This window comes from Anopheles merus, chromosome 2R (genome assembly GCF_017562075.2).
Source record: "Anopheles merus strain MAF chromosome 2R, AmerM5.1, whole genome shotgun sequence".
In the NCBI taxonomy this organism is placed as follows: domain Eukaryota; kingdom Metazoa; phylum Arthropoda; class Insecta; order Diptera; family Culicidae; genus Anopheles; species Anopheles merus.
In genome coordinates, this window is record NC_054082.1 from 8,273,854 (window position 1) to 8,290,934 (window position 17,081).

Below are 17,081 nucleotides of genomic sequence, written 5' to 3' on the forward strand. Positions count from 1 at the left end.
CATCACAGCCGACCATGGTGGCGGCAGTAAGGCAAAAGTATGCGTAAGCGTTACGTTGGGATTACGTCTTCACTTTCTCTCGTGCCATCGCCCCGAACCTTATCCCTTAATGAAATCTCCTTTACGAGTGCATCGTACCCGCTTTCCAGGCTCCGAACAAACAAACACACACACACATATACGTATCGCTGTGTGTGAAAATTTCGTTCGCAAACGAGCCACTTAAAACTTATACCAACCAATTCCACTTATCCTGGATGATAACAGCGAAGGCAAAAGGTCTTTGGGGGGAACGGGCTGCTGAAATTCGGCCACATCCTGAGACCCTTTTCTTTTCGGTCGGTGACTACGTCATTGAAACTTCCACCACGTCAAGGTGTAGCAAGCATTTTTGGAACTTTTTTTTGCGAGGTCCTGCCACCATGATACGAAGAATATGAACCCGCGAGGCATTCCCTCTGCTTGCTAAAATCTACCCTTCAGTACTAAAGCAGATTATCATCAATTTTCTCTTTATGTACACTCCTCTTTGATAAGGGCTTGAATGCTCGCGAGTGTATAAAAGTGAAAGTGTTCCTCGCAAGCACGCGAAGTTCCCCTACGAAGAACTGGGATGGTTCTGCATTTCCATCAGATTTAAGGGTTAAGAAAATATCATTCCCCTACTACTCTCCATTGTTCCGAAAGAGGGATACAATCGATCGGACAGGGAATATTCAACAGGACGTGAAGCGCAGATTTCCATGAGTAATTGAAAACTAAAAAAAAAGAAAAAGAAATAGCTTCAAGCTGTAAGATCCCCTCCGTACGGTTGTCTCTTGGGCTGTTTTTCGGGAGGTAACATTAACAGTTGAATTAACTTTAACTGTTTGTCAACTAATTAAAGCTAATGGTGGATGATTATAATAAGCCATTTCGTTGAACGGGCATACCTTAACCGGTAATCGTGTCGGCCTTAAAACCCTTCACAAAACCTGCCCATCGGCGGGCTCATACAGCACCTGTTAAGTACCTTTCGATAAGAAAATTGATTAAACTTTGACCGACCTACATGGCGGCGCTGCAAATGCTCCTCTGCCCAGCAGTCGGGGAAAAGCTGAGTGCGATAATTTCATGTACAAAGTATCTGGTACCTTTCCCAAGCAGGCATAAAAGAGATACCCGCCAGATGCAAAGTACGGCTACCACTGTTGGTACCAACTGTCGCTCGCAACAATTTAAGCGCCGATTAATGGTTGAACCACTGCTTTGCCACTGGTTGCAAACTGGTTGAATCGTCTGCTTAATGGACAGAAAATTGGTTGGAGAGTCTCGCAAGCGGATGATTTTTGTTGATAAATTATTGTCCCTCACCCATACCTTTTCCAGGATGTGTTATTACTGATATCCCATTACCCAAGCTACTGCTACGCATTGGTGCGGTACGGCAAGGATGCTTATTCAGCACCACCGTACAAAGTTTTGATTGCAATCTAAAAACCGTATTAGTTTTGATCGTTAAAGTATGGTCGTAGTAGTTTTTCAAACATTTGCCCATTTTATCGAGGAAGCAAAACAGTCAATGAGTATGCCTTACATTGGTTTTGTTGTACTCAATTTCTAAAGGATATGTTATATGCTGAAATCAATATTTAGTTATTTTGTATGTATTTTCTGACAACTAACCATTGTAAAAGAAAGCATATCATTGAAAGGCATGGAAAAGTCCATCACACTTCCTTTACCGTACTCACAAAAAATGGACTAATTGTTAGCTAAAATAGCACTTTGTAACTGTTCACAATACAACCAAATGCTGTTATAACATGCTTCAAAAACACACATAAAACAGTGAGTGGATGTTGTGAGAGCGCGAAACCAACAAAACGGTTTAAATGGTCTAGAATGAATCTGAGCGCTTCCAAATACTCGAAAGGCCAAAAGATTCACACGCTATGTGGCTATACCAATTGACCCGGTCATACATTCCCACCAACTTTGTGCACTCTAATTTAACCACTTTCTACTACAGCTCACTCACTAACCATTGTTTTTGTGTGTTCGCGCAGTATTTCTCCACTCCAGTATTTCTCCCTTACATAGTGCTCTTTTCTCATCGCCGCTCGTTAAATGGATTTATTGCAAAGCCAAATATAAAAGCTCCACCAAAAATTTGGCACGCTGACAGCATGCTGCACATTTGCATCGCAGTGCCGCTCGGTCGATTTGACAAATGGTGACTGTTATTTTATGATGATGGTTTAATATTTCATAACACGGTTTAATCAAAATCTCTCGATCCACTCAAAAATAGACAAAGAAACAACGACACCGAAACAACGTGTGGTGGAGTGTTGTGCATATTACCGTGGTGCTCCGACAATCACAGATTAATATCACTGAACACTATACTTCTTTTGTCCACCCCTCCTCCTCTCCCTCCAACAACCCACCACCACGTACCCTTCCCTGTACAGGGTTACCATCGTGATAAGATATACGGCCCAATTCTCATCCCACATGTTGACAGAGAAATATGATTTGCAATGCACATTTAATGCGCGTCCGTATGATTAGAGCAAACGACCTGGATGAGTGTTGGCAGACCACGCGCAGCGAAACTAATAAAACACAGCAGACAAAGGGAAAACGGGATCCAAGGTTTGATGATGGCTGGGTTCGCAAAAGTATGATGGACAAAAACATTATTCCATGACCTGGATTGCACTGGCGGTGCAAATGCAACATGCACAATGTTTGCACAATCGTAATTGCTATGTTTCATTTCCATGGAAATGCTTAGTGTGTAGCGAATTAGCAAAACCGTTTGCTTGCTGCTATCGGTCGGATGATACGGGTTGTAATTGTGGTGTAATTAGTTGACATTTTGCGGGTTAGTTCCTGGGCATGTTCTTAAATAGAATCCAATCACAGTAATTGACTGCTCTAAGCGATATCCAATAAAGCGTTTATGGTACTGTTACGTCCATTTTTTCTTTCCTGATCCTTTTTGCAATTTATTTTTATCAAGGACTGTGGTTTCATTTTGAATTCTACTCATAAAGCTAATTTATATCACCAAAAAACTCTATGTCCAATAAGCATATTCAGATTTAATGCAAAACTGCTATAAACAATGTTTAATGCTAAACCACAAGATGTCTACGACAAGATACAACTAAACATACGCCAAGCTATTCAAAATCTACTTGATGCACCAACCCAGCCCAGAGGGTCAACAAAGGAATGCATTCGTACATTCAACCTCCGCCTCGGGATTCTGAAAGTATCCCAGCAGCATAATCCAACCTCTGTCTCTGTAGCAGCATTGATAAAAATAAACTGCAAGTATTTCGACAGACCGTATGCACGACAGATTCCACTTTGCTGCTGCGGGAGTGCTTCGTCCCACAGGGAATGCAAATGACTGCAACAAACAGCTCCTTCTCTTTTTATTTTCCGTTGGCTTTGTTCGAGCTCCCTTTAAGGAATGCGACAAAATCAGGAACGGTGCGGAAAACAGTGATGCATCACAAAATGCTACCGAAATGATCCTGAAAGCCACATCAATATCGTCGAATCTAGGGAGTTAGAGCAAAAACAGCGTCAACATACAGGTAGCTAGGTCGACAACTCAAACTGTTTTCGTTTTCTTCGACACTGGGAAGAGCAAAAGCTCCCATTATATATCTGAAACGTCTTCACTGAATTCAGTCTGTTACTGCCACTGACTTATTCTTGATTGTAGAATTGAAAGGGATTTCATTTAGCAATTACTTTACCTGCAGTGTCCAAATTAAAACTAGACTGGTAGCTAACTGGTACAACTGGAAAAATATAAAAGCACTTGTTCCCATCATGCATCTCACTAAATTAAATATTTGATAAAAACTCATCTAAACCTCGTAGAATCTATTTTTCAAACAAAACTTTTTGTTCAGTTCACCAGTAGCTTCACCACTGAGAAGCATCGAAGCAACATTCCCCTTCAAGCAGGAGTGTATGGGTGGCTATATTCTGACAGATTGCTTTGACATGCAGCTTTATACAATAAAGATCCCAAAAACCTTGGTTTGTGACGGTACCGTGGACACTAAACCCATACAGTTCATCGGAAACCCAGCGGTGCATTGAAGCGTTTTCAATAGAACAGTCAGCTCGAGGGTGTTTTATGGTGAATTTTAAATTCGCCCGAAAGTATGCAATTCACCCCCGACGAAGAAAACATATCACACTTCACAATATTCAACAATATTCAAAAGCAATGACAATATTCAAAGCTCCCACAGACACGGAGTTTCTATCCTTTTTCGGCAAGTATGTACCAGCTATTTATAGTCTAATCGTGCCAAGCAAGAGTCATGATGGGACCATTTATTCAACAACAAAATCAGACAATTTATTTGTGTGCCATCATCATTTATGGGGTGAAATTGAGCAAATTTTCATCGTACCTTTTATACACTCTTTGGAGACTGTGCTGTAACGTATAACGTTTAAAAACCCTTTAAATAATTCATTTAGAACAGTGAGATCGAACTATGAAAATACTAATATGGAAATACCTACTGAAGAGCATCGGACTTACACTAAAATCGGATTCCAATAAATGACTAACTTCACAGAGAAAGTGTGCGCATATGTAATACGCTTTTAATATTAAATTATAATATGTCCATTGCATGAACTCCGCATCACTGTCGGTAAGTATTTCAAGTGCCATACATCAGTTTGCCAACCTAAAGCAGGGCTCGCATCGTACATTAATGTAATTAAAATTTCAAACTAATACCCTACTGCTCGAGTACCGCAATCCCACTACAAAAGCGCACTATCGTCGTTGTATGATGAGTGAATCGCCTGGCTCATGTACAAAGCGACAACGGATTGTTAATTCCTACCACACATTACATCATTTTACAAATCGCTCTACAGATTACGGCCCAGTTGATCAAAGCAAATGCCAGCGAAGTAGATAACAATCAATCAATACACGCTAAAAGCACCCTGGAGACTTTGTCATTTTTTGGCGCCATATGTAATCAGCTAATCGATTAGTACATCGAAATGGAAATTCTGTTCGTATCCCCGCATCCGTCACATGCTCGGCAGTGCAGTCGGCGAATGCACCGGGTGCGATACCATTCGGACGAATATTCTTATCGCACGTACGCCAACAAAAAACATACGATGGGCATAGACAGGGTTATCGCTTAGTTACTTTTTATTGCACGCATTCTGTACGACGGCACGCCTTTCACGTGCCGCACATGAGACTCGATAGCGTGACAGACTAAAGCTTGCTTGATTCCTGGATCGATTATCGCGTTCAGAAAACGTGTTTGTTTGCGTTCAGAAAACGAGTGTGAGGGAGAGAGTGAGGGATCAATGAGTGGGCATTTATTTGTCGAGGAAAAGTGTGCATGGCTAAAAACAATTGACAGCGCTGTGTCCGTCGCTATCGGCCCGAACTTACTATCGCAATTAGATAAGAAAACGATGAACTCTTTGCAATGAGCAACCAATGACAACGAACAGCACAGCACGTGTTATGTGAGCCCCATGACAGGATGAAAGGACATATTGCTGTACGCGAAGTGATTATGCCAGCAATTTCTACGGCATACACACACAAACCAATTAAAATGGATTAACAAATTAAAACGCATCTACTGTACGTGTGCATCGTCGAGTTGATGCTGCATCATTTTATACAATAATATGAAATATTGCGCAGACAGCATCTCAACACACGCCGCCTAACATCTTGATGAACACGTCCTCTACTACTACTTCAAGGAAAATGTGATCCATTATTTCCTGCCAAATATTTGCCAGGGACTTGCAACACACTCTAAAGCTGCGTGATATGCAAACGCTAGCATGTATTGCAGCGATCGCTCGGGTATGGTCGAGGATGCACAGACGCAAGGTGTACAGTGTGCGAACATAAAAAAGAACTACATCTTCAGAACATACTCCGCACACCGAGGATGTTAACTCAACGTCATAACACCGGGACAAAGCTACGTCGTACGCTGCTGCACGTGATTTCTACGTCACAAAACATGCAGCAAAAAAACTATCTCTCTTTCTCTCTCTCACACACACACACTCACACAAGCGCGCACACACAGTACGGTACAGTGCGGAACTTCTTCACGCTGCTTCAGCTTGTCGCTTAACGCTCGGGAACAATTTAACCGCCACCGCAAAGGCAATCCGAGAAGTGGTCCAATAGTACATCATCTTACCCAGTTCCATTCAACGCCTTCATCCATCGGCAACGTTATATTTGAAGGTGTTTAGCTTTTTTATCGGTCCAGGTACAATCCAGTTTGTTCAGCTTCAACCACCAACATGAAGCACTCTTGTACCGAAGGTCTGGGTAGTTGGTTGAAGTTCAACGCAACTCAACCGACCACTCGGTACTGAGTTGTGGGTGGCTTTTTATCTGTTGCAGTTAAACCCAACCAAAACTAAAAAAGACAGCAAACGCCTTGTACGTATCGTTCAGAATAACTCAACAGCAAAAAGTAATACTAATGCTACAAAAAACGTTCGAAATGAATTTCGTGCATGTCATCTTCTTCTTTTTTTAAACCGCACCACACCATCTCAAAGCAATTTACTTTGTCTGTATAACTTTGCAAATCATACAACACTTTCATATGACTTCAGCTGTTTCTATTTGTTTCGTTCCCATCTGCAATGAACACAGTTTTCCCAAGTATGTAAGTTGCGTTAGGCTTAATGGTTTTAAATATATTCTCGTTTGAAGCACCCACGCGATGTACCTTGAACCATGATATTCATCTCTAAACGCGTAAATCAATTTCAATGAATAAGATCAATACGGGGTAGTAGTTAACCCTTGAAATGTTTGTAAAATTCCATCAATTACAAGAACAAACTCTAAGAACTATTTATAATTCCTGGCACAGCGATTGATAAAACCAATTGCCATTTAGAAAGAAACACTAATTAAAAGCATCGTCTTATTCTACATGCAGCTGCTCATTGGCAAATTAAAAAGAACTCAAATTAACACTTCAGTAAAAACAATAACACAGTAATTACTCAAGGCAAACAGACAGGCAAGACATGTTTTTTTGTGATTTCAATCACATTCTTCATTCGCACCAGTTTCCGTCCGATTTCATCCCGATAGTGACTCAGTTTAAGCTGCCGGGAGCACGCTACAGCTAGCTGTCTGACGCGACGCTGCAGCATTGCCTCGTTTGAAACTCCACATTATCGCACCGGCTCGGCAACGGGAACGGAGGCCCTGCCATTGCTTATCATCGGAAGACGAAACCGTCTTACCCGATCGCTATTATCACCATTACCAGACACCTATATAAGACGCTTCCCGGTTCGTCAGCTGGTGCAGTGGTGCAGGTGTGCTCTCGTCTACCGTTAGGTACAGTCGTGCGTAGGCACAAAATCACAGTCACAGCTTCGGCTGAGCTGCGGACCACCGCCGTGTGGTAAAAAGAACGCGTGTGGTCAGCGAGGCCAAACCATCCGTGCCTGAAAGGTCGTCTGCGGTAATTATCGCTCAAGATGCTGTACCGGCTGCTGTGCGTCTATCTAGCTTTGGTCGGTGGCCTAGTTTCGACGTCACCATTGCACCATGAAGCTGAGGAAGGTCAGTATACGCGATTGTTTCTACGGTCGATAGTAGCCCACTAGCGTTCGAAAAACTTCCCTCAAACAGTTCATTCAGTGATGTGGGTATGGTTGGACAGATTAGACGAAATGAACAAAAAAAAAAAAAAAGAAATTGGCTTGTGGTTGCAAATGTTTTAAAAGTTTATTTTTCGCTTCTGCTTCGTACGATTTTCCTAACCTACGCACAGAATACGACCCGATGCATCCCCAGCGGTTTCTGTTCGCGGATCTGACGCCAACGGCATCTACCGACCAGCGCACCAAGCGCTCGTCCGCATCGATGCCTAAACTGCGCTTCGAGCCTCCGTCCCCGAACGAGCAGCATGCCCAGTACTGGAACAACGTGGCACAGGACATACTCGACCGGCAGCTGCACAAGAACAGGCTGAACCGGAAGGTGGCCAAGAATGTAATCATGTTCCTGGGTGATGGACTCTCCATCCCAACGCTGGCCGCAACGCGCGTCTACCTCGGTGACGAAAGCACGGAGCTGTCGTTTGAGCGGTTCCCGTACGTGGGACTTTCCAAGGTAGGACTTTGCAAAACCAGCAGCCCAGTTGACGAATTGATTGAATCAAATATTCATTCCCAACTGGTTTGGCGGTTGTGTTTTGATGCCGTGTTCTACACCGAGTCTCTACCCTTCCTCCACTTCGCAGACATACTGCGCCAATGTACAGGTTGCTGATTCGGCCTGCACCGCAACTGCCTACCTGGCCGGAGTGAAGGCTAACTACGGAACCATCGGCCTTACGGCGGCGGCTGCCCTCGGGGACTGTCAAGCGCAGAACGATACCTCCAATCATGTACATTCGATTGCGAAATGGGCCCAGGACGCTGGGCTATCTACCGGTTTGTACTCACCACGTCCTACAAGCACCTTTCCTATTCATCAACCCGGCTGATCGCCAGCATCATCACCACCACCACCTTCGTAAGCATCATCATCATCAACAGCAGCATCATCCTCGCAGTCACCGAGGCTCTCACCTCCGATACGTACCGTTGTGGCTTCGCGTAACTCAACCGCTTATCTTTTCCGCCACACATCGACGGTGAGGCGGATAGCGACCGTTGTCTAGCTTTAGTATAAACTACACGACAGCAGGTTGTGGCTATATATACTTATGTGTGTGTTTGTGTATGTTCGTACGTACACATGCGTGTATGGTCTAACGAAAACAATTGAAGCCAACGGTTCTTGCCTACCCGCGACTATCTGCCATTACCTACAGCACACAACACACTGTCATTCGTCAATCATTCGTCACATTGTGTCAACATACACACCGGGTTGGATGGAATTTTTTTCCTTCCCCTTTATCTAGCCCTGTAGAATGCTTTTAATATAACAATCCTCCACCAGTACCGAGTATCCGATGGATTGCTCGTGTTTGTGACATTCATCTTTCATAGCTCGGACGTTTTGCAAAAAGCTGGAACACTAACCAGCTAACCTCAAACGAGTGATCCGTGGGAGGTTTTGTTTGCTACCCGTCTATCCAACGGCATGGTTGTGTATGGGGGTGAAATGCGTCCCCTGCCTTTGACAGTCAGAAAATGCAGCGGCAGCATGAGCTAGAACAGCCCAGCGACAAAGACGCCCTGCAAAATCGATTCCAATACGACAGAAATCACTATCCCCGGCCGGGTCAAGCTGTTGAGCCTCCGGTACCGGGAGAGGTCATGTTTGCGGCTGAGCTCAGTATTACATCCCTTGTGATTTCGTAAATATTTTATGCAAATTTATTGACACACATTCGCATCCCTTGCCTCGTATCCCCTCGTTTGAGTTCACGCGTTTTGCGAGACGTCCTATATCGTCGCAAACCGGAAGGTTATGGATAGTAGTTCAAAACATTCACTATGCTAGGCGCTACTCCTAAACAAGTCCAAAAGGTCCCTGACTCGGCGAGCAAACATCATCTATCGGTTAATAGAGCTAACAGGGTTCCCAAACAAAAACCCGTCACACTGACAGAGTAAGGTAGCAGCGGGTGAAGTTCGGAAAGCCCCTATTAATGATGCTCAGCTCTGAAGTTGGCCCACATGCTGCTCCAAAATTTGGCACTGGCTTTGGTGTGTCATCTTTCTAAATTTTTACCATTTCTCTCTTTCATTTCCTTGCAGGATTCGTAACGACCACGGAAGTGACGAATGCTTCCCCAGCTGGGATGTATGCCCACACGGCCAATCGAAACTGGGAGTATAACGGTGCCATCGAGAAGGACGGCTTTGATCCTGCCGTTTGCCAAGATATTGCCTCCCAACTAATCCATGGCGAGGTCGGCAAACATATGCGAGTAAGTAAAGTAATCTGCACACAGCGGCACTGAACCGTTTCGTTGCTCGTTGAAATTTCCCTAGATCAAGGAATAATTCATTGAGATATTACCAAGCGGTTTGCTCCCACAAGAGGAGGAAAAAAGGAAGATACAATATCCATAGCAGCTTCTGGTATCTTTCCAACTGAATATCCCAACGGTAGAATGTGTGAACCTAATCTTTTACCGTGATTCATTCTGTTCACTGAAACGATTGCACAAAGATCTGACCATTCTGACGGCAGTCACCGCAAATACTACTCTACTGCACTCTGACTGCAAAGCACACACTCGACCAACTTCGAATCGAATTACCACAAAACGGGTGGAAAAGAATCTCTGCACGAACACTCTGGCTCATAGCTAGGTTTCGGCCCGGGGATTGACTACTTCTGTCACCGAGAGTGTGTAAACTGCGCTTTCGAAAGCCCGGACAGTAAGGAAGGCCAGCCCTTGCTTTATCAAACCCAGCCACATACAACCAATGTCTATTCCCTTAAGCTTTACCCTATCGCCAACATTTCAGCCTTAACCTCAAACTTTCTAATATGCGCGATAAGGCGAGAGAGCAAGATTGTTGGGAGATGAAAGCGGTGAGGAACGCCGAACGAACAGCATTCACTGCCGCAACCCTACTATAATCGAATTCCGTTCAAATCCCCAACACAAATGTGTGCAAATGTTTTCATATGCCACCCGCGAACTTCCACCGCCTCTGGTGGAAGGAGTCTGCATTTTATCACTGCTCTCGCATCTCTCTCTCTCTGGGCGATGCAGAAAGCTGACGAAAATCTACGATTTTCTACCACTGGCTAATGCACCCCTAATCCGCAAACAACCTCAGCCTCCGCTCCGCCTCCCAGGCGCGCAAACGATCGGAGAACGTAATTAGTGTTCCGAGCTTGGATGATCATTTTTGTGACTTTGCTAATACTGTTTGGTTAGAGATCCAAAGTTAAATGCAAGAATTGGAATAAAGTTCAGCAACAGCAGCAGCAGCAGCGTGGCTTCTGCTTGGTTGCCTGCAGGGTTGGGAGGAGGTTTTGCATTCGTTCAGCAGTAGGAGTTGGTGTGTGTGTGTGTCCATGTGAGTCACAGACACCAGACCACAGAACATAATTGAGATCTCGCACATCAAAGTACACGACGACTTTAATTAAATGAAATCAATTGCCACTCGGAACTTGATCCGGGTTAATCAAATACGCGGGTTTATGATGCCATGCTGAGCGCACTCCCGCTCTACCAATTCGAGGAACGGTATTAAATTCCTAACCCAGTGGGTGATGTTTTGATGATAACAATGCAAACCATATGTAAACCCGTGATTGAGTGTACTCAAAAGAAATCACCATTGCTTTGAAGCAACAGTTTACCAAACATTGGAAATCAATTTTAATTAACATGATACGCCATACGTTTTTTTCTCTCTTCAGTTCAAACATTCACTAAACATTGAAACGAAGCATGTTGTCATCTTTCTGATCTCAGGAATGTCATTCCGTACAACGATTGTCTCGAACCAAATGTACGTGCATACTTCATTCGTTAGTCGACGAACCCCTGTTGCAACAATATTCCTTTTTTGAGAAGGATTCCATATTCACCGCTCTCTAGATAAGTGCTCGATTGACATGTCTGCATGGTACTACATATGCGTTCCACTTGTGGCTATGGTTTTGCAGGTTATTATGGGCGGAGGTCGTCGGGAGTTCCTGCCAACGCACGAAACCGACATTGACGGCATCCGGGGAAGGCGCACCGATGGAGAGGATTTAATTAAGCACTGGCAACATCATCATTCCCATCACCGATCTGCATACGTGCAGAACCGTGTCCAATTACTCGAGGTAATTAGGGATACCAAAACAGAAGAGGGGGGCCCACAGCAAAAACACACATTGTTCACTCCATGCACACAGACACTCCATTCACAAACTGGTTGATGGTTGAGTTACATCGGGTTCAATACACCCCGCATAATACACACTCGTTTCTCAACTGTGGGATACATTTGAGGGGACGAGCTTTTTAACATCTACACACAGTCATCGATACAGGCACGGAGAAAGTAAATTTTTGGAACACTTTTGGCTTATGCCAAACCATTATTTTGTCCCATAAGTGCTACGACGAAGCAATTGAAAATTCATGACTACACTCAAGCGACAGCAAAACAAAGAGCAGAACATAATTTGAAATCCTATCGACATCTTTCGCCATGTGCGTCTCCATAGACCAACACTGCGCACGGTGAGACGGACTATTTGCTTGGCCTGTTTAGCAGCAAGCATCTTCCCTACCATCTGGACGCGGACGAACAGCAGATCCCCACGCTGACCGAGATGGTATCAACCGCGATGGACATCCTCGAGCGCAACGACAATGGATACTTTCTATTTGTGGAAGGTACGTGACACTGCAAAAACTGTACCCACTTTCCACGAGCCCACGTCTAGCAGCATATCTTTCCGTGCGAACTACAACTATTGTACTTATTCTATCTATTCCATGGCTTACGCTTCTTTCATCTCTACTCGGACCTTTGCACGGACAACCAAACCACTCCCACACATACACACACAAACCAGGCGGTCGGATTGATCATGGGCATCATTACACACAGCCGATAAGAGCGTTCGACGAGACGGTCGAGTTCGCCAAAGCTATCGAGATGGCACGCAGCCGCACGAGCCAGGATAATACACTGATTGTCGTAACGGCGGACCACTCGCACACGATGACAATGAGCGGCTACTCGGTAAGGGGAGGAGGGGGTGGGGATGCCGTCGAGACGCCGTACCGGCCCGGTCCGAAAACCGATTGTCTAATCATGCCCTTTTCGCATCTCACACCCGCAGAGTCGCAAAAATGACATACTCGGAGTTAATAATGGCCAGCGGGCGGATGATGAGCTGCCGTACGCCACCATCAGCTACGCGAACGGACCTGGTTACGATCGGAACGTGCAGCGCGAAGCCCGGCTCGACCTGAACCGGGTCGACATGCGGGACAAATCGTTCGCCTTTCCGAGCACCGTACCGCTCGGGCTGGAAACACACGGCGGTGACGATGTGGCCGTATTTGCCAGCGGTCCTTGGGCGCATCTGTTCAGCGGTACCTACGAGCAGCATTTCATCCCGCACGCGATGGCCTACGCCGGATGCATTGGACCGGGTCGTACGGCCTGCACTGAGCAGCAATCGTAAATCGGACAGCTTCTTTGAGACAGACAGCAAATGAGAAGCGGACGCTGCAAAAAGAATTTGGAATCTCAACAACCTTCGCCAATGCCGCCGAAGGTACAATGGTCGAGCGCTGACCGTGTTCGCCCAGTGCTCTTACCGGAACGGAATATTCTTTTCGGCTTAATTGGCATCCAGTGTTCCAGCTGTCAATGGAGTTGATTGAGATTGAGGCACACTCAGCAGCATACATGATCAGAGTAATAAATGCGCAATCAAAGAGATGCGCTACCGAAGCAACGTGCTTTGAAGCTTACTGTGCTGGACATCGGTTTGGTAATGTTGATAACCAAGGACAACAACCAGAATGCTACAGAATCGTTTCTAAAGGCACGAGCACAACCGATCCTATGCAAAACAACAAGATTTTTTTATAATTTGTTTAAAGGTGAGCGAGTTTGTACACATGAGTTTTTTTGTAAAAATCCATCCAATTATGTGGTAAAGATATGTGCAATATTTGTTGTGTAAGACCAACAAAAAGCACTTTTTTCGTGAGTTACTAAAAGAAGCAGACAAAGAAGGTGTGGTGAGAGGTTGATAGAATCTTTGATCGATTCCATAACAAGACTTATCTTTGAGGCTGTTAACAGATGTTCCAAACACGCACCCAAACAATGGAAAATCTCACAAGCGTCAAAAAATGGTTATAAAAATTCGATACTATAATGAAAAGCACACTTCTTCCATACATGTTTGCGCTAGTTTTGTTCGTCGCAAACAAAAAGCTCCAATTCAAAGAAAACCGCGGCGGAAAAGTAACCCCATCCTTCACATCGCGTGCAATCTATCGCTTGCTTGTACCATAAATCATACACTAATTAAACAGCTCTACCCGCTCGCTCTACGGCACACCTCGCCATAGTTACAACATTCCGAGAGCATTACCAACAGCTAAACACCCGGGGACCGCATTTCACAGCAAAAATGGTGAGTAAATGAGTGCAACAGTAAGCGCACTCCCTGCCTTCGACGTCCTTCAATCCAACGTGCTCGCGCGGCACTAACTATATTTCTATATTCGATTACTGGACGGGCTGCTTTTTTACTGCAACTCACCAGCCTCGCCGAACGCTTATTACACTACTTTTTCACCGTCCGAACTCGTGCCCTCGGTGCCTGATGCCGGTGGCCTTATTTCCCATAAATCACACCCGCGCTACGGCAAAGGAACCAAAATCCCAAGCACCAGAAACGACACTATCGGGAGAGCGTCAAACGAGGGATCTTAAGGCTTTACTGCCACCCTGTCCCTGCCACGGGCGAAACAAAGGGGAGCCCACCAAATTCCGTGCGCCTATTATGCTGCGAAGCATATTAAAAGACTTTAGCGACACGGAACCCGGACCGGGCGGGTTGGTTTTATTTTTAAGTGCTTCATTTTTCAATCGAAGCTCTAACGGGATCCAACTGCCACAGTAGGGAGGGGAAAAAGTGCATCCCATTTCGGGCAGGCAAGCTGTAAGCTTGCGCCAGCAAATCACGTTGCAATGCTGCTATTGTTTTCCGCAATTACGTGTTTGTTGTTGCTTTTTTGCGTTTCATTTTACTATAATAATAACTTTACGTTCATCATTTTGGCCGATTCTTTTTCTTTCCCATCCATCATGCGCATCATACCGTGTTTGTGCGCCGCTGTGCTTTGTGAACGCTTGAAGTATATATTTCTTCCACTTAGAAATAGTGAGCCGCTTTGAACCTAGCGAAACGACCCCCGCCAAGCACTCAGCCATTAATTGCTCTCGTAAAAAAAAGCGTACAAAGGTTCTGGCTTAAATATAGAATCCAACTTTGGAGCTGCTTTTGCCGAGCGGAAACGTTAACGAACTCTTTCCGAGAATCAGCAAATCCCGGTTCGACCGTTTTGCATTGAGCTCTCCACCATACGCCCGTTGTAAGCAATCTTTCAAGCAACATCGAACCAATGCGCCTGGGTTTATGCAGCGAAAAGGAACACAATCTCGGTGCGATGAGAACAGCGCACAAGGCAAACAGTATAAAAAACGCGGCCAAAAAAAAATTACTCCATAATGGTGCGCTGCGAAACTATTTCCATATTTTTTCCTACCCTTCTAATCCTCTCCTCAACAATCGGGCGCGCAACTCGCCGGCGGTCCACGGTGTCCAAGCAATTCACGCGGGAATTATTACATTATGGCTCTCCGATGAGGAAGGCGCCCGTGCCCGGCGTGAATGGTGCGCAACAAAATGGTCGAAACGATGGGCGGATGGATTTGTAGCGTCCTCGCGGAGTTTACCGACGGAAAACTTCCGCTTCGCTGTGGTGTAACGAATATCCGTACCCGTGCACGATGCCCCAAAACCTCCGGACCCTCGTTTCACCCACCGGAAGTTGAGCCATTCGAAACTATTAATTTTGCTCTGCCGCATAGCGCGCCCATTGCCGGGTGACTGGTTCCGGCCGAAGCACTCATTTTGGATTCATATAACCGTAATATGAATCCCACCGCAGCAACCAAACAAAACCTCTCGTCCACCGTGTCGGCCACTCGCCTTTAATCGAATCCGCTGCCCGGCGTTGGAACCCTTCAGAAGGTACGATACGCCACGTACTTAGTATGTATTGCTGGTGCGCCGCCTCCAAGGGGGATTACAAATAACTGGACCAGCCTCACGAACTGGTGTCGCACACCGATGGACTGGCGCTGGGGGCAGGCGCGCACACACAGACACACACACATGCACGTAAATTCAGCAATGGTTAACGGTGGTGAGGGATACCGGGAGGCAGTAACAATAAATCCAACAGGCTGTACACTTTATTTGGCACGGAATGAAAGCGTGGACTCCTCACTTCGGGTGCAATTTCTCTCCCTACGGATGATGGAGACTGTTGAATGAGTCACGGGAGAGTTGGGAAATATGTATAGGTTGTCAGGATCACTGCGCATTACTTTTGGGGTGGAACTGCTGCCTCCGTGTCTTTAAGCCAATGGATATAGGTGTAGTGGGTGCCGAGTGTAAATGATCCCGTACTCTACTAAGTTTATGACAAAAACAATGGTACATAACGATAAAAAATATACATTCATTAGATCCCTCGCGACCAAATTGTTTCACTGCAAATCTCGTCGAAATGCAGCCGTTGTAAAACAGTTAAAGCACCCGTCAAAACCTACCACGGGCATTGCATCATTGTCATCGCGAAAGAAAGGTATGCACTATTGTAATCTCTAACAATGCACTCCCCTTTTATGTGTTCCACCGATACGAGGGAGAAATAAAATGAATACATCACACACCAAGGGTAGCTGCTCCCTGTTCCGGGTGGCACGGCCACTGGGTGAATTACTACAAAGTACAATTGAATACAAGTGAACCCACCCGCCCGCACAGTTTAGCTACACACCCATGGCAACGCCAATGAGCGGACATAATGCGAAACAGAGTGCGTCGGCGTTTGCAGTGAAATTCTAACAAAACGCACACTCGCAGCAGGACAGCGAAAAATATTAATATTCACTTCCATCCCGACCCGGTAGTGATTGTAGGCCACCACAGCCGTGCACTCTCGCCAGAGAGGGTACGGTATTATCTTTGCATCTGTTGCTGCTGCCAGCGGAAGCTGAAATATTAGCTGAAATATGTCGAGCTACTGCGGCGCTCCAACCTCGGCAGAGACCTGGTTCCCGCGCATGAAACGAATGCGATGACAGCTTTCCTTTCTGATACCGGTCAGCATAGTTACAGCGTGTGTGTGTGTCTTTGTGTAGGTATATGTATACTCTCTCTCTTTCTTTTTCGTTCCGGGAATGACGCCAGGTATACCGGAAGCATGACGAGCCAGGGACAGGTCGATTTAATTCTTTCGTCTTGCTAAAACAAGAAAAACGGGGAA

General features: G+C 45.4%; 2 protein-coding genes across 16 annotated transcripts in view; one reads left to right on the top strand and one right to left on the bottom strand.

Annotated features, from left to right (window-relative positions):
* The window catches only part of LOC121589497 (peripheral plasma membrane protein CASK), a 204,708-nt gene that overhangs the window by 118,387 nt on the left and 69,240 nt on the right, over positions 1-17,081 (bottom strand). The gene's annotated exons all lie outside the window — the stretch shown is intronic.
* LOC121589501 (alkaline phosphatase-like) lies at positions 7,371-13,913 on the top strand. Its single transcript, XM_041908464.1, has 8 exons — positions 7,371-7,630; positions 7,842-8,182; positions 8,313-8,505; positions 9,784-9,956; positions 11,663-11,827; positions 12,215-12,386; positions 12,569-12,738; positions 12,839-13,913. Exons 1-8 carry the CDS (start codon positions 7,546-7,548, stop codon positions 13,184-13,186), a joined length of 1,647 nt encoding a protein of 548 aa, XP_041764398.1. The 5' UTR covers positions 7,371-7,545; the 3' UTR covers positions 13,187-13,913.